This window comes from Mauremys mutica, chromosome 2 (assembly GCF_020497125.1).
Source record: "Mauremys mutica isolate MM-2020 ecotype Southern chromosome 2, ASM2049712v1, whole genome shotgun sequence".
Lineage (NCBI taxonomy): Eukaryota > Metazoa > Chordata > Testudines > Geoemydidae > Mauremys > Mauremys mutica.
Window position 1 is genome coordinate 276,520,099 of NC_059073.1, and position 18,599 is coordinate 276,538,697.

The window sequence follows — 18,599 nt, forward strand, 5'->3', positions numbered from 1 at the left end:
CTGACTGTCCCCTTTCCGCTCCCCCATAACTGTCGCCGCTCGCGCCGAGCTTTTATAGTTTCGCTCGGCCTTTCCCAGCCCCTCTTTTCCGAATTGGCGCAGCCGCCTCACCTAGCCCCGCCCCCCGGGGGCCGTTTTGGCCCCGCTCCGCTTTTGGGTCAGCCCCGCCCCCGCCCGCTGTCCTGCCCCCTCATCTCGGGGTAGTGTTAGCCACGCCTTCCTCTTAGCCCCGCCCTCTGGGCTCGTGATAGCTCCGCCTTCCTCCCTGGCATCGGCGCTTGGGGACCATTCAGGTCCCGCCCCGCATTGTCGCGCCCCGTCGGGGCTGTTCTGACCACGCCCCTTGGGCCCCGCCCTTCTCCCTCCCTTGGCCGGGGGCTGGGCTAGTGGTGGCGCAGCGGACGCTGCCGCCGCGCCGTGACGCAGCCAGAGAGGCTGGGCCTTCCCCTCCTCCGCCGCCCAACGGTGACAGCTCCGGGGAGGTAGCGAGCGCCGCTGTCTTGTCGGGGGCTCCGGTCGCCTCGCTCGCCGCCAGGGACCCGGGAGCAGTCGGCGTTGCTGCTGGCCATGGTCCCCCGCCCGCCGCAGGAGGGGCAGGAGCAGAAGCGGCGGCCGCAGCCGCCATTGCGAGCCGGGGCGGCGGGAGTATGAAGGATGGAAGCGGACGAGGTGACAATTCGTGAGCAGAACTTCCACAGCCAAGTGCGGGAGTACACGGTGCGTACGGGGGTGACCCGGCCCGGACCCCCCACCCCATGCAGCCCGCCCTGTAACCCCCCTTCATCCTGCCCCGCTTGCCTCCCGCCCTGTAACACCGTCCCCCCCCTCATCCGGCCCTGGAAACTCTCCCCGTTCCACCCCTACCCTGCCCCCCCCATGCCCCTCATGCCACTCCCCCATATCCCACTTGCCCCGAGCCCCTCCCATCCCACCTGCCCTGGAACCCTCTTATTCTGACCCCCCATATTGTCTCCTCTGGAACCCTCCTTCATATCACTCCTTCATCCTTTTCCCCCTTGGAATCCCTGTTCATACCACCCCCACTTCCCCCCCCCCCAGTCTCCTTCATACTGACCCTTTTCCTGCCCCCCTCCTTGAGCCCATCCACCCTTCATCTTGCCTGCCCTGGGACCCTCCCTCCATCCTGCTGTCAACCCCCCTGCCTGCCACGGAATCACCCCCATACCTACCCCGATCCTGTCCCAGAACCACCTCCTCATACTGACCCCCCCAATCCTGACCACTCCAGAACCCCCTTTTATATTGCTCCTTTGCATCCCACCCCTGCTCCTCTGCCCACAGTGGAACCCCCCTGTGCTCCTCATCCTATCTGCCCTAGAGCCCCCCTCATACCATTCCTCTCCATCCTGCCTGCTCTGGAATCCCCATCCCTATCCTGCCTCTCCAGCCCTCTCTGTGACTCTTCCTCAACCCCATCCTGCCTGCCCGTGAACCCCCTAACGCTGCCCCAGACCATCCTGCCAGCCTTGTAACCTACCACCATCCTACCTCCCCATTAATCTCCTCTTAGTGCCCCTCAATGTTCCACTCTATAACCTCCTCATAGTGCCCTCACTATCCTGCTTGCCCTATATATCCCATCTTCACGCTGCTGTCTCTGTATCCTCCTATTTTACCGCACTACATCCTCTCATACTATTTCTCCCTCTCCTCATACTGCCCCATATCACACGCTGCCACCTCATACTGCTCTCCATTTATAATACATCTTTACCTCAATATAACGCAACCCGATAAAACAAAAAATTGGATATAGCGCGGTAAAGCAGCGCTCTGGGCGGGGTGCTGCGCACTCCGGCAGATCAAAGCAAGTTCAATATAACGCAGTTTCACCTATAACACGGTAAGATTTTTTGGCTCCCGAGGACAGCGTTATATCGAGGTAGAGGTGTACTACCTACTTATTTACCCATAGTGCCACTCCAACTTACTGTATGCGCCACCCCGTATTTCCTCTGATACTGCTTCATGACCCTTATCCATTATAGCCAGGTGCGGGAGTACATGGTGTGCCTGGGGAGGCTTACCTGTGCCCCCATAACACCCTCTCTGCTGCTACAACTCTTAACCTTAATTCCACAGATAAGTGACAATGTACAGAGGACACATTGCATCTCTATGCTTCTGTACTCCACCCGCACCCTCATGCTGCTGCATCATGCCTCCCACCAGTCAAGTATAGGAGTACACAGTATGTTGATGTGTCCTGCCACCCGTCTACCATGCTGTCCTACAACTGCCCTCATTTCTCTCCTCAGCCATGTGTAGGAGTACACAGTGTGTACAGAGGGCATATATTCCTTTCGTACCTCCCTAAAATCCCCCTTCATGCCATCCCTAGTACTGTCCCATGCTCCTCTCTCTCCCCCATAGTCAAACGCAGAAATACACTGAGCATATGGGTGGTGTCTACTGCCCCAAACACCTCTGGAAACAACCAGATGCCACAATACACATAGATAGAGGGTTCTGGTAGGGGTCTCACTCTGTACTGTCTCATTCTCCCCCAGCCACGTGTGGGAGTATATGGTGCATACATAAGTACTGTGAAGTGGGGGCAGACTATTGCAGTCAAAGGTACATGCTATGTACTGGAAACATATCATTTTATACTGACCCATATCACCCATATAAAGTTTGTGAAAATATATACAAAGGTATATACATTACTAGATTATATTTGAAAATTGATCCCTTGAATAAGAATATGTTTTCATAATCTAGTAATTTGTGGTGGCATATTTGTCAATTTTGTTAGACAGCAATATTAAATTTGGGTGAGCTGTGTAAATCAGGTGAGATGACGGTGAATGGATTATTTGGCAGTGGGGACCTGACTGGATCCCTCAAGTACTCATTTCCATAGTTTCTAAAAAGGGGTAGAATTTTTTGTTAAAGTGTAATATATTGTGGGTGGTGTTTGGACTCTACTGAAGCTGGTTCAAGTTACATATTTCCCCCTGTTTTTCTTAAGTGAGTGCCAAAAGTTTAACCAAGTTTGGTGCAAAAGGTCTATTGGAGGGGGTCCCTACTGCAATAGATCCTGAGGCCCACAAAACATGGCTCTTTTATTCGACATATTAACAAATCTGTAGGAGATGTATGTGATCGTGAGACTTCCATCAGTGTGGGGTATAGGAATAGCAAATAGTGGTGGGGAAATGAGGATACAGGGGAGGAGGATTTTTTTCAGTATAGAGAAAGGCTTGAAGTTTCCTGGGCACCCACCTTCCTTGTCCTCTCTCCCTTGCTCCATTCATGACCCCTCTACGTCAGTGGTCTCCAAACTTTTTTGATCGCGCACCTCCTGCCGCACCAGCTCTACCATTTTTGCCAAAGCAAAAAGAAAAAAAAACAAACCGCTCGGACTCCCGCCCGAACTGCCGAAGCAAAAAACAAAAACAAAAAACCACTCCTCCTGCCGTGCACTCCCAAGGATTCTCTTGCACCCCCCATTTTGGAGACCACTGCTCTGTTTCCTTTAATCTGCACTCCTACGGTATGTCTACTTTGCCCTCTTCTTTCGGTGGCATATACTGTACCTCTACCCATGTAGTGCCCTAGGATGGGTATAAATAGCAGCGTAGCCAAGGAGGCATGACTTAGGCAAGTAAAGACATGCGTGAAGAGTGTGGGTAAGTATGTGAGTACATAGCCTATGGCGACTCTACTCGTCCAAGCTGTGCTGCCCTACCTAGGCTGCTGTTTTTAGCAGTGTACTATCCTGCTGCCAGTGCCTTTCCCCACTAGAGGGAAAGACTCCAGAAGTGGGGAAAGGCTCTGGTTTGGGGGAAGCAGCAGGAAAAAGCTTGGGGAGCTCTCTGCTGCTGGAGCCTTTGCCTGCTGCGGGGGCGTTCCCAGCTTCCTCACCTCTGCCAGAGCCTTTTCTCCCCTCAGTGAAAGGCTCTGTCAGCAGAAATCTTTCCCGGAGCCTCCTTGTTGCTGGAGTCTTTCATTGACACATGTAGCCACACACTGCACTGTGGAAGCAGCTTGCTTTTTGCTGCAGCATATAGCTACATTTACACTACATTCCACTGACTCTGGTGTGTAGTGTAGACGTAGTCCTTGGGCTCCTGTGTACCTCCTTATCCATCAGTGCCCTGCCTGTGTTTTGCTCCCACATGTGATGCTTCTTCTTGTGCCTTGTGAAGGTGCCCACGTTCTGAGACTGGAGGCATGACTCCATGTTACGTCTCCCTGTACAGCCCAGTGTGACAGTACACAGTGCCTGTAGATGCCCAAAACCTGCCAAAAGCTAAGCAAAGATTAACTCACCTATACGCGTAAATGTCCCTGAAGCAGTAGCTTAGATCTTGTACTAGGACTTACTTTGGTGTAACTTCTGTCTCTCAGGGGCAGGGGTGTGCACAGAAATAAAAATCTGGCCACTTTTGGAGGGGCACTTTCTGTGCTGCCTGAGGAGCTGGCTCTCCCTGCTTCGGCCTCGAGGTCGGAGGAGCTGGCTGTCTTCCCCTCCCCCTGCATCCTGGTGGAGCTCGCTCGGAGGAGCTGGATCTCCCACCTTGGCCTGGTGCCAGTGGAGCTCACACTCCCTACCCTGGAAGAGTTCTTTGCCCTGCTGACTGGGGGGGGGGGTCCATACCCTGCTTATCCCCCCTTGTGCACACCCCTGCTTAGAGGGGTGGTTTAGTCATACCCCTGAGCGACATAAGTTTTGCTGACATAAGCCATAGTGTAGACATAGCCTAAGGTTACTTGATGATCTTGCTAGCAGTGCCTATATTTAGATAACTGAGGCAAAGTATTCTCAGTGAAGGACTTCCTATTCTTGAGCCATTCTTGAGGTGTTAATTGCCCACTTCATTTTATGTGGTTTCTTGCAGTGTTTGTTAATCCCATATGCTTAACAATCTGTTCCTTGTATTTAGCTGTTTACCTTTTCCATACCTCAAGAAGAGCTGTGTGAAGCTCAAAAACTTCTCTTCCACCAACTGAAGTTGGTCAAATAAAAAAGTATTACCTTATCCACCTTGTCTTTCATATTCTTGAGCCAGTTTATTGATCTTTAGTATTCCACAAGACCATCTGTTTTCTCAGGGTTTTGATAGAAGGGATAATGTAGGGGTAGTTCATGCGTATTTTGTTAAATTCATGTACAGTGTGGCCAGAGAGTCTCATAAATGCATTCTAGAAGTATAGAAATAAAAGTAGTCCCTATCTATAGCTAAGTGAGAGTGTATCCCCCATGCAGCTTCCCTGCAGCCTCCTGTACCTCTTAACAATTACGAAGTATATGGTGAGTATCATTTTAGCACAATTTCTTTTTATCTCCCCAAAGCTTCCTGAAGCAAAATGGAGTACACAGTAACACTCTTGTGCACCCTCCTGTTACCCTGAATCTTGGCCCCTGCTAATCAAGACAGTACACACAACATCCACATCAGGAACTGTACTGTAACCTAAATGCCACCACTTTCCAGTATTTTAACAGTGAGTTGTGCATAGTTATCTCCACAACTGAGATAATATGCTCCACCTTCTGATGTGTGCATATAACATCAATTTAAACCAGGGTAGGAGGCTTTGATATAACTAAGGGAAGAGTCTGGCATTAGTTACATGGAGTGAATTTCTGATGGATTATGTGACAGTATACAAGTGAGTGAACTTTACCAAATCTACTAGTATTTTAGCAGTTTAAAAGATTGTGTAATACAAATAAAAATAGTCTGTGTTTTGTGTCAGAAAAGCGTAGTTCTTGTTTCTTCCAATAGCATGCCTTAGGAAGGGAAACAACAAAATTCCTGTAGATGAAAGAAATGAAATAATTTCTGATGCTCTTTTTTAAAAACAGCTGCATGAAATTCCTAGATTACAGTTATGTGGTTTGATAAAACTCCTAAATAAATCCTTAATCTAATAATTTCTGTATTATAATTGGCCTATTCTAAATGTTTCATTTTTGAAAACCGGTAAAATAAAACTGACATATAATCAATTTTTTCTTTAGTAAAGGAGTTCTCTCGTCCCCTGGATTGGTGTACTCACTGCATGGAAGAAGGCAAGGACATGTGGTATGGGTTTTAACCATGCCACAAATTTATTAGTCAAATTAGCTCCAAGGTACCCCTCCGGGGACAGTCCACCGCAGTCACTCGCACTCCATTGATCATTTGCCAATTTTTGTGGGCTCCCACCATCGGGGGAGCCAGTCATCACACTAGGAGAGTCTAAGGGCACTTCCATTTATCTGCTAGCATCCCTTCTCCTTCCAGGGCTTGAGGCGACAGGGGACTTGGACCCCCAGAGAGCACTGCTATCAAGCACATTGGTGGGGCAGTCCCCCAGGGTAGTGCTCCCGCCCCAGTTTGTTTGCTGCAGGGCTTAGATACGTTACTCCCATCTCATAAAGAGATGCCCTTGGGATGCCCACTAAGTTACCTTTTTGGATCTGGAGCCTAAATCAGTGAGTTCCTGCACGGGGCACCTGCCACAAGGAGGCACCAGCATCAGTTGGGCTGCTTCCATCCCACCTTGCACGGGCTACCTAGAAGTTTGGCCAGCGCAATACCGAGATCATCCAGGAACATATTGCACTTATATCAGAGAGATGCACTCCTTCCTTTGGATAAAGCTCGGCCATATTCTGAGCTTCATGACCATGTCTGATAATAGAGCCACCTCGGGACTCCAGCCATGTTTCTACTTTCTATGGTCCTTCCTCTGGGCCATATCCACCTTTTTGTGGGTGTACTGCAGTCGGCCAAACCTTGCGGGCCAATATTTCCAACAGTACTATCTCCACACTGAGAAATATGTTAATCAGCAGTACAATATCCTGCGTAGCCTTCAAAATCAGTTTGAAGTTGGAGCACATTCCCAGGTTGTTCTTCCCTAGGTGGATAATGATGATGTCAGGCGTGTCCTCCCAGGGTGCCAGCCCATGCAAGAAGGGCATGAACTGGTCCCAGGATATGACCTGTCTTCCATGCCAATACAGAATCACATCCCTTCCAATGTCCACCTGTGAGCCTCTCGCCAAATTACGTGCTCTCTTGTAAGCCCAGTGCACAATGATGTGCTCTCAAATCCCTATTCTCAACTATGTGTGCTGCAATATATTCTTTATGATCGACATGGGGGAGGAAGCAGACATGATTAAAACCTGTGGTGCTTACGGCCCACCGCCTGTATTACCTTCCCCTCAGACACCTGCCGTAGGAATTACAGACCCTGGATTGCCAGTGTCCTATAGCCTGGACCTCTGACTCACCCATGCCCAACTGGGTAACCACTGTTGAGGCCCCTGTACAGACAGAGTGGGAGGCTTGCTCTCCTGGTGGCAAGCTCAAGAATAAGAGCTGTTTCTGAAAGACTCCCACAAACTGGAATTTGGTTAGGAAGGAATGGTCACTGTGTAGAAACAGGGGACCCCCCTTGCTGGGTTGGCATTGAGCCACATATGTCTGCAGTGCCTGTACAGGATGCAGGTTCATCTTACCAAAACGGTGCAGAACAGCAGCCTCACTGAACTGCCTTTGATCTGTTTTTCACCTGTGGACCTTGAGCTATAGAGAATCACCTTCCCACTGCACGTCATGTAGTTTGGGAGCCCGCCCTGAAGAGTCTCCATTGGCTGAAGGTGCCAGCTCGCTGACCTGAAAGGCCCCAAAGAAAGCCAACAGAATGGCTTCCTTGAAGAGTACAATTTCACACCCATCCACCCCTGGATGGCAGATGCGAGGAAGAACCTCAATTGCCTTAATACCTGCAAGGTCACTGGTTTCCTGACATTGCTCCATGTCCCAGCAGCCTGTGCCCAACCTTCCAGCATCCTATGGGCCATGAATCCCCTACAGGGGTCCAGCTGACCTACAGACCCTCAGTCAAAGGACACCACAGCTAACTGGTTAGCTGTTGGTGGTGGTGCCAGCCATTGCCTATGTAGTGAGATCATGAACTGCCAGGTTTTGGAGATCTGGGCCCTGGGGAGACTCTCAGCCCCCTGAATGCTTGGAATGCCTCAGATGCCATCATGTAAGCCAAACAGGTGCCTGGTGCAATGATCCCTTGGCTGTGGATATTGCTTCTAGCAACGAAGATTTCATAGGGCTGCCAGCATCTGGTCTGGTACCTCTGATGTTAGTGCTCTGAATCTGTTGACTGGCCATTGAGAGAGAACATCAGTTATGCCTTTGGTAAGCCCAGGTATGTGTTGTCAGTCAAATGAAAGTTGCACTGGTGAAAATGGAGAACGAAAGTCCTCACAAACCTCATTATCCTGTCAGATTTAGTAGACTGAAAGTTCACCAAGTGACTAACTGCGTGATTGATGCACCAAAACCTCATACTCTTGTTCTTGAACTCCCCATGCTGAATAGTGACCAGAATGAGGAAGAAATCCAGGAATGTGATGTCCTTCAAAACTCCAGGCTCCCTCCATTCTCGAGGCCACTCATGGGCACACCAGTGCTCCCTGAAATACAAGCCAAAATCTGTCCTGCTTGCTGCATCTGAGTGGACTTGCAGGTCAGCCTTGATCATGTAAACATCCCTCCATATAGACACCTCATTACAGTGAGCGAGGAATCAGTGCCAGGTCTTCCTTAATCTCTGTAGTGACCTTCATAAAGTGGTGTGGGCCCATATATCAATAGTAGCAGTAGCAAACTGCTCACAAAAGGCATGCCCGGAGGCTATGACTTTCCATATAATCAAGTTGTCCAAGAGGGATTGGAGATCCCTTAGACAAATGTTTTTGGTCTTGCTGACTCTAACAACCATATATATTTTTAGTGCCATGAATTTGTCCCAATGTAGGTGGGACTGCCCCTGGACTGTGTTGTGCTCAGTGCCTAGGTACATCAATGTGTTCTCAGGTCCCTCCGTTTTTTCATCAGCTACCCAATTTGCCCATCAGCTCCTGAAAAACCCAAAGGAGCCCTTTACACTCATCCTGCCTGAAAACAGAAAATTGTCCAGATAGTGTGTCACCTGTTGGCATCCTACATACCGCCTGACTGCTCAGTCCAGCCTTGTGCTGAATTTTTTTCAAAGGTTGCCCATGAAATAGCACAGCCTATGGACATTGCTCTGACCACATAAAGCTGATCCTGAAAGAGGTCACAGTCAGCTGGGTGGCCTGGGAAAAGGCAGAAGGCTGACTTAATGTCATTCTTTGCAAGCAAGGCAAAAAGGCAGTATGCGGTGTCATGTGCCTAGTGTTGAATAATGCGTAGCACATGGTGTACAGCCTGGGGTTGATTGCATTGTTCACTGATTTCCCTCTTTTGGGTATAAGAGATGGTGAATGAGATGACACCCACCAGGAACTTTTAGGGACAAGGCCCACAGGGGAGATATGGAGATCAGGCAACAGCATTTGCTGGACAGGACCTGCAACTCCTCCCAAACCAACCTACTTTTGAATCTTGTCCCTGGACATGCCCTTTAACAGATATGAGGTAATTTGCCATTTGTTCACCCTCTCCCCTTCTATGGGATCGTGAACAAAACCCTCCCACAAACATATAGAATCCTCTTCCTTGGAATAATCCCTTAAAAGGTGGCTAAAACACCAAGTTAATTGGAGATACCGCCTTTTCCAGCCATCTGGCCCTGCCGCCGCTCTGTGCTGTCTTGGGTTGCTCCCCCCATCCTCTGGGGAAGGTGTGCTTAAAACATGGGCAGCCTGAATATTCGTGTCGGCCTCCACAATGCCTGCATTCCTTGCCTAAGCCTACAGGATGCATGAAAACACTTCCCTGTCTCAGTGTACGCCCAGCATCAAAGCCTTGGCTGGCCAGGTATTGGTGCCTTGAGCCTCGCCCTGTCTCCTTTTTCACACCTTGACTTTACCAGTATATAGCCACTATTGATGTAAGGGTCTGTAACGGGCACCCCCAAGCCGGATGCTACAGCCATAGTCCCTGATTGGTTTCATTCCAGCACAAGAAGGGGTTCAGGGTTCCCTCATTCTAAATTGCTCATCCTACCAGAGCCCTGAGGTGCCTCAAAAAGTACTATACAGCCTACATAAAATATCTAGATACTTCAGCATGGGCCTAGGCATTGCTGGTTATAGCTGTCCCATCATTCCCATGTAGGTGATTTAGGCTATAAGCTTGTTGTCCCAATTCATCTCTATCTTTGGGTGCCTTATACTATCTTTTTCTCTCCTCTCCACTTTTCCCCTCTCCTCCAGTATAGGCTCTCCCTGAACTGCAGGGAGAATATGTCCATGTAATCCGCTCACCATATCTTCTCCTGTGTTAACTGAAGGATGGGCCCCCAACTGATCTGAAGCAGCTGCATATGAGACTGCATTCAAACCCACATTAGTGGATCTCCTGGGTTGCTGCATTAAAGGCTATGGGGCCAGCAGCCGTGATACTGGAATCTGTAAGGCTACCATCTGAGGAACCGGTGGCTGGAGGGATGTCCTCTGGGGGCTCTGGACATTGTGGTCCCCCTGTACCTGCAGTCATCAGGGCTTTGGAGCAAAGCCCGGAGCTGGAGCGCGGAGAAGCTCTGGAACAGTAGAGCTGCAGGTTTTTGCCTGGAGTTGGAGTGGAGCCGGAGCACAGCTCCAAAGCCCTGGCAGTCTTGGAGCATATTTTGTGACCTCCCCTCTGTTCATGTCCCACTTGTGTGCCCCTGCAGGCCTGACTCTGAAGCCACCCGGAGCCCACCCTTTTGCTCTCACCAGAATTTTGTGTCTGAGACAGCAGGAGTCGTGAGTGTGCTAAACCCCAAACACGTGCATTGGGGGATGGGGCTAAACAACCGTGGCCTGTTGCCTGCTCTCCCAGGTGGTCTTGCCTGTTTGTGGACTCACTCTGCTGCAGGAACCGGAGTGTGCCATGCTGTGCCTGACTCTGTTTCTGAGCTTCAGTCTGATCCAAAATGGACTGCATCACCTCCATGAATTGCCCTATTCCTGGATGCTTAGTATGTGGTTCCCTTCCTGACATCATGCTTTTTTTTTTTTCCCCTTCCTGACCTTTCTGTTTGCCTACTGCTCCAGGATAGGCAGCACATGTCCTCCTGCATCTGGCGGCTGCAATGGGTCTGCTAGCCCGTCCTGCTGCCCTGCTGTGTCTTGGTCCCAGCCCTGTAGCTGGCCAACCATGTGCCCTGCACAGTCAACCAGGGTTTGATCGTTGCCAGACTGCTGCCTGTGATCCATGTGTGCTGCGTGCCCTGTTCCTATTTGGCTGCTGGAAACCAGCAAACGGGAAGTGGCCTTGTGCACCGGGCTCTTATAATGGCTCCAAATCTTGAGCCTTATCCCACAAGACCTCAAGCCTACCCTGGAATTCCCGTGGGGGCTGGAAATCTCATGGGATCTGTCCTATCCTGTCTTTTTGACCTCTCCATCACGGGAGCCAACAAACCACAACCCTTGCTAGGCTTCTGGCCCTCAAATCATTTCAAATGCCAGATAAAAGGCGCTCAACCCTTTGTAATGAATGGTGTGCATCTTTTCCCCCACCCCTGTACGTCCCCAGAGATATGTCATGCCAGCTCTTGGTCATCTCATGTTTGTGAAAGTTGTTGCATTGACCACATGGAGATAATAAAATTTATTTAGTGAATAGGGAATAATAATGCAAGCCTTTCCATGCTGTCAACATACTATTTTGTCTGAGGCTTTGGCTACACTTGCATTTCAAAGCGCTGCCGCGGCAGCGCTTTGAAGCGCTAAGTGTAATCAAAGCACCAGCGCTGGGAGAAAACTCTCCCAGCGCTGTCCGTACTCCACTTCCCTGTGGGGAATAACGGACAGCGCTGGGAGCGCGGCTCCCAGCGCTGGGGCTTTGACTACACTGGCGCTTTGTAGCGCCGCAATTTGCAGCGCTGCAGAGGGTGTGTTTTCACACCCTGCTGCAGCGCTGCAAATTTGTAAGTGTAGCCAAGCCCTTAGAGGGATTGTTTCTCTGGTGATTGAGTAGTAGAGTCTACACCAGTGGTTCTCAAACTTTTGTACTGGTGACCCCTTTCACATAGCAAGCCTCTGAGTGTGACCCCCCCCTTAAATATATAAAAAAAGTGTTTTTAATGTATAACACCGTTATAAATGCTGGAGGGAAAGCGGGGTTTGGGGTAGACGCTGACAGCTCGTGACCCCCCATGTAATAACTTTACAACCCCCTCAGGGGTCCTCACCCCCAGTTTGAGAACCACTGGTCTACACCCATTTCTTGATCTCTCTCTTAGACTGTCATCAAGGATGCCAGTTGTGTGGCACTTGTTCAGTATAAAGAACAGGAGTACTTGTGGCACCTTAGAGACTAACAAATTTATTTCAGCATGAGCTTTCGTGGGCTACAGCTCACTTCGGATGCATAGAATGGAACATGCAGACAGAAGATATTTATATATACAGAGAACATGAAAAGGTGGGAGTAGCCATACCAACTGTAAGAGTCCAATCAATTGAGATGAGCTATTATCAGCAGGAGAAAAAAAACCTTTGAAGTGATAATTGAGATGACCCATAGAAGGTGTGAGGAGAACTTAACATAGGGAAATAGATTCAATTAGTGTAATGACCCAACCATTCCCAGTCTCTGTTTAAACCTAAGTTAATTGTATCTAATTTGCATATTAATTCAATTTCAGCAGTCTCTCTTTGGAGTCTGTTTTTGAAGTTTTTTTTGTTGCAAAATTGCCACCTTCAAGTCTGTCACTGAGTGGTTAGAGAGGTTGAAGTGTTCTCCCACTGGTTTTTGAATGTTCAGTATAGTTTCAATCAATTTGACTGGTACTGAAGTTAGGCTTACTGGCCTATAATTGCCAGGATTGTCTCTGGAACTGCAAGCTCTGTTCCTTTTGGCTGCTGGAAACCAGCAACCAGGAAGTGGCCTTCTGCACAAAACTGACTCTTTTCATCCTGATTCTTTGATGACTGTAATGCAGATTAATTTGCTGTTCTGGCATGGTGACCTGTTGTCCAGAACAGCTGTTGGAGCAATCTAAACTATTCCCTAGTTCAGCGTTTCTCAAATGCGGCCTCCAGGGGCTTTTAATGTGGCCACGACAGCCTTCAGGTAGTGATGGGGGTCGGGTGGGGGGGGGCGACAAAGCATCAGCCATTCCCCCTTCCTTCTTGTTGCTCCTGGATGTGCCGCCTTGCACCACCTCTGCATGGCTTTGGGTGCTGAGCCCTGGCTTTGGGTGCTGAGCCCTGGCTCCGGCTGCATGGCAGTGGGTGCTGAGCCCCAGCTCTGGCTGCGCTGCTCCAGTCATGGAGTTTGGGGCTTGGACCTCTGGCTTTGGCCACGCAGCCCCAGCCCCTGGCGCTGATCCCCGGCCCCTGGTGCTGATCCCCAGCCGCACTGCAGCAGCCACCAACCCTCGGTTCTGGTCCTGGGCTCCAGCCGTGTGGTGGTGGATGCTGACCCCTTGCCCTGGCCATGCAGCAGCGAGTGCCAGGTGCTGACCCCTGCCTTTGGCCGCGTGGCCCGTGGTTTTGGCGCCCGGCCCCAGGCTTCGGCACCCAGCTCCTGGCACTGGCCCTGCAGCAGCAAGCTCCATTCCCCAGCTCTGGCCATGCGGCTCCAGCCGTGTAGTTCCTGCTCTGGCTCTGGCCGCAGAGGGTGCTGACTTCTAGTGCTGGCCATGCTGTGGTAGGGCTCACCATCCACCCCTATCACCCCGGCTCCCGCTGCTTTCCTGGCCTCACATTCATCCCCAACATCACTCCGGGTCCCCCACTGCCTCCCCTGGCCCCATATCCATCCCAGTATTGCTCCTGGCATCTGCTGCCTCCCTCTCCAACCTCCCCATCCAGGGCTTATTTTGTCCTGAGGCTTGCTGAGAAAAGTGATATTCACAAACATGCAAGTATAACTTTTTCACAGCAGACTCATTAGCTGGTTGAGAGGCTGTGAAAAGTGATATGTGTATGTTTGCTAATATCGCTTACCACTTTTCACAGCCTCCCATGTAACTACTAAGTGTACTGTGAAAAGTGATATTAACAAGTATACAAATATCACTTTTCAAAGCATTAATTTTATTACTTAGTCTGCCAAAAAAAAAAAGTCCTAAATTACGATGTGGATGTGTACATGTGCATATTTTTTTTCCTAAAGTTAATTACATATTTTAGGAAAAAAGTGTCAGTGCAGCCACCAGCAAGAGTTGGTGGCCGCACTTTGAGGCCACCAAAAATTTTGTTGCGAGAACCCCTGCCCTAACTAATGTGGTCTTACAACACAGGTACACTTTTTAAAGGGAAAGGCTGAGACATGACTAACCTGATTCAGTAGACAGGAAGTTTAGAAGCCAAGAGTGAAATCTGTTAAAGTCAATATGTATTTTGTTGACTTCAATGGGGCCTGGATTTTATCCTTTAAAGATTGGATGTCTTTTTGAAAGAAAGAAAGAAAAAAAAAAAAAAAAGCTCTCGCTTATCTGCGAGATATGGGTGGCTCTGTAATTTCTACTTCACGTAGATGTTGTTTGAAGTATTGTAGTGGATTGTGCAGGTTAGGCAGTGCTCCACTTTAGTTTGATACTAATGGTTAGTTTAGTATGCTTATTGCTGACGTCTGTGCTATTTCCTGTCCTTACTTAAGGGAACAACTTAGATAATGTTTTCACCCCTCTCGTACATGGTGTGATTATACACAGCTTTGTAAAATTTGATCAAGTTCCTGCTGAGTTTCTGGCTTGTCTGAACAATGATGATTTTTTTTCCATCCTAGTAGATTTGTTTATACAACAAAATGTATTGTTCCAGTTTCCTCTGGTGCTGTTCACTGTTCATTCTAAGTCAAAACTGTTAGCTTGGTGCTGTGAGCTATTCTAGCCTCTTTGATTTCCTTAGCATTTACTTTCTAAGCAAATACTCTTTGATCCCCAAGATTTTTTTGTAAGAATGCTTTTTTCTGTGACGCTTGGCAGATCATGGGTGTCTCCCTGAGTGTTGTGGTTAGAATTGTGACACAGTATTCCAAGGACATGCAAGGTGACATTCCTGATTAGCTATGAAGTTCCATTTCTATACAGTGTTTATTTTAATCAAAATTCCTTTGTAATTCCATGTGGAATTATTTAATTTAGAAAAGCAAAATAGATTTTGAATTTTTAATGGCTTAAACTCATTCTTGTACCTGAAGTTTTCTTGGCAACATAAAAGCAATGGTTCATGTGTATTTTGCAGGGAAAAACCTGTGGAAGAAGATGATTTTGTGGCCATAGAAGTAATGGTCAGAAACTGAATAGCAACACTGGTGCTAATTTAACATTTTGTGGAAACTAGTAAGTTCCATAAATTGTATTATGTGTGAATAATCAGTTGTCAGAGTAAGTTTAAACAAAAGCTCTGATAATTCTTATAGCTTTATGCAAGTTGAGGCAAACTTTGAAACAGTATCGGGCTATAGTTTAGTATTTAGTGTTCATATGAAAGATGGGTGTCTTTGGAAAGAGGCACTTGAAAAAGTTAGTTCAAAAGTGCCTTATGGCAATGAGTATACAGCAGGGGTTAGTTAATTGGCATGGAGAACATTCATTTTGCTATTTTTTACCTCTCTCTACCTTAATGGAATATTTTTCTGTTAAAGATGGTAGAAAGAGACTTAAAAAACAAACAGACAAAAAAATCCCCTCTCCAAATGTAGGGATTCCCAGCAGTATGCAGCATTTATTTTTGGCTACAACAGAAGTATGATTAAACTTTGATAACAAGTGCCATTATGGTCAGAAAATTCAGTGTTTTTACTCTTCCTGCCTCCCTTTCTTTGGCAGCTCCTTTTTTCCCCTCCTCACTAGATTACTGTGTCTCAGGATGGTTAGATGCTCAGGATACTTCTGCTGTATGAATTATGCTGTGCGATGTTTTCTCCTGGCATTTGCGCTCTACAGGCAGCAGAAGTTGATAGTTATAGAATGAGAGATTGCAGTGAAGCACCATAGGCCTGTTGATAGGGCACCGCTGGTCCTACCCACTCCAGCTCTCCAAAGATCAGGTCCAGGACAACTGCCCCGCTTCTCTCCCTGGTGGTATTCTTGTTTAAAACCATAGTGGAATTTTTGTGGCAGGCAGAGACGAAAGGAAGCAAGATGGTAATCAGAATGACTTTTTCAAACATAGTCATCACAAAACTTTTTACAAAATACTTCAGTGTGTGTTACTGAATGTTAAAATTTGTAAAAATTCTTGAATTCCATTAAACTTAACTACCTCAGCTGTCGTCCCGCTCCCTGCAGATTTGAAGGGGTGTCTGAGTCCTATGTTGCTTTTGACAACATAAGCAATTCTTGTTTCCACATTCACAAGGAGCTGCTACTTAATTCATTCTTGTAATGCTTCTGGAACATATAGAAATGGCAGCAGCATGGGCCCTGGGAACAGTTTTGCAGAGAGTGGGGAAGCCACAATAGAGGTACCAATATAAACTTTAGGTTTTGTAGAATTACTCTGAAATTTTACAAATGTAACTTTTAGTAACAAATATTTACATTTAAAGTGCCACCCACACTTTATGATTGCCTGCATTTTTGACCAGTACGAATACATCTGCAATTACTAAACTTCTCTAAGTACTGGTCTTGGATAAGTAATTAGGGAGAGATGTTTAGTCCCTGAAAACTTGGGGCAGTTTCAGCTTATTGTGGATGGTTGTGGTTTTTCCATGTAGGCACAGGCTGCAGAACCTAAGAGGCCACCTGGGCCATGTCCTGACCACTTTTAAGCAGTTAGGGTTGCTAGGTGGCTGTTTTTTTTTTTTAAATTGCCTTCTTGGTTGTAATGTGCCATTGTTTTCATTTTTATAAGTGAAAAAAACTCTGGCAAATAGCAACTGTAAGCTATGGTGTGCTCTTGGCTGCACAGCAATCTTTTAACTATGATGCACAGGTCCAATGGCTGGGAGCACTGCTGGTGTGGCACCCAGTGTCGCTCTGGGCTGGGGCCAAGGGGTTCACAGTGTGGGGGAGGAGGCTCTGGGTTGATCCTGGGGCAGGAAGTTGGGGTGCAGGAGGGGGTGAGGTGTGCAAGCACTGGGAGGATGTTTGGGTGCAGAAGGGGGCTCTGGGTTGGGGCAGAGTGTTGGGGTGCAGGAGGGGATATGGGGTGCTGGCTCTGGGAGGGGGGTCGGCTTGGGGTGCAGGAAGGGATTCGGGGTGCAGGGGGTATGGGATGCTGGCTCTGGGAGGAGGCTGGGGGTTGGGGTGTGGCCTCCCAGTGGGCGGCACTTACTGCGGGCGGCTCCCAGTTGGCAGTACAGCAAGGCTAAGGCAGGTATCAGTAACAATGAAAGGAGGTATCAGTAACAGTCAAACTATCCTATGAAAACATAGGTTTAACTTTTTTCCCCCATGGAGTCAGTGTGACTTTGCCTCTCTGAGGGCTGTGAACTCATTGCAGTGTGATTCGCTAACTTGTGGCATCATTAGTGGCTATTTGAGGCGATGCTACTGTTGAAATAAGATCTTATGAAGGAACTAGGAAAATATGTTGGACACAGAGCCATGGAAGCTGTTCACATGGCATGTCTGGATGCTTGCCAAAATGAGCAGGGGTTAAGTGAGATGATTTAAGTGGGAGATACAAATTTTAGGGTGTGATTGAATATGCAGGTCTACCACTATTTGAGGAGGAAGGTCTCAGGGTAATTGGGAGGTGCTTATGGGGCAAATTAGACTACAAGGCTGGAGAAGAGATGTTTGTTGATATATCAAAAAGGAGAGTTGTAGTAGGAGTGCTAAATGGAGCACAGAGAGAAGGTGAAGATGTGGCAACAGATTGCAGATAAGGGGCTAAAAAAAATGAGATTTCAGGCAGGGAGGATAAAAAAAACAACCAACCCCCCCGACCCCTGATGACTTAAAATTTGATTTTTTTTATTTAAATACAGACTTAAAAAACTATTTGAACTTCTATTTGAAATGGATAATCTATGTTAAGGCCTTAACTTATAATAGTTATTAAAATAACAAATAAAATACAAAAAAAATGTAAAGAGCATGTGTTATGCTGCAAAATTTTAAAGAAAGTCAAGCAACTAGTGATTGGTAGAAGTGACTGGTTAAGTGCTTAGATCCAGAGTTTGTTGAAGTGCTTTTGGTGGCAGCAGTCTTTTTGCACGTGCACCTGCAGAAGAGCCAATCTTCTTCATTTCAGTTGATAAAACTGAAACACTTGTTTTCCTTCCTCCAATCTATGAATAAAGCGAGGTTTGAAAGGATGAGATCTACTATTCTAAGATCTTGAAGGATACAGTGACCAGAAACAATCAATTCAATTCACTGTTAGGGATACTTTCTTTGTTTAATAAATTATTTAGTTTTAAATGCATAACATGTTTGGCTAAGAAAAAGTTTATCAGAAAGTTTTATTTAATCCATAAAAACATTTTTAAAATGCTGGTTTTGTGCATTTTAAGGAAATTAACTTATGGTATGAAATGCTGTCAAATAGGAATATGGTTTTAGAATGTACTCATATGGGAGAGCTTATGTACAAAGGGAATGGACTGATACGTGGGGTACTGCCATGCTCATAAAAAGGGATTTGGGGAAAAGAGTATCAATTTTTAAAGACTGAAGGAGAAATACAGGGAGGGGGAGAGAATGGAAAAATTTAGGGAAGAAATAAGGAA

General features: G+C 47.5%; 1 protein-coding gene across 1 annotated transcript in view; it reads left to right on the top strand.

Annotated features, from left to right (window-relative positions):
• The first annotated feature begins 355 nt into the window (after positions 1 to 355).
• LMBR1 (limb development membrane protein 1) overlaps positions 356 to 18,599 on the top strand; it is a 137,962-nt gene continuing 119,718 nt past the window's right edge. The window contains exon 1 of the mRNA XM_045003195.1: positions 356 to 717. Coding sequence (XP_044859130.1) covers positions 655 to 717 — 63 coding nt within the window. The 5' untranslated portion in view covers positions 356 to 654. The remainder of the gene's footprint in view (positions 718 to 18,599) is intronic.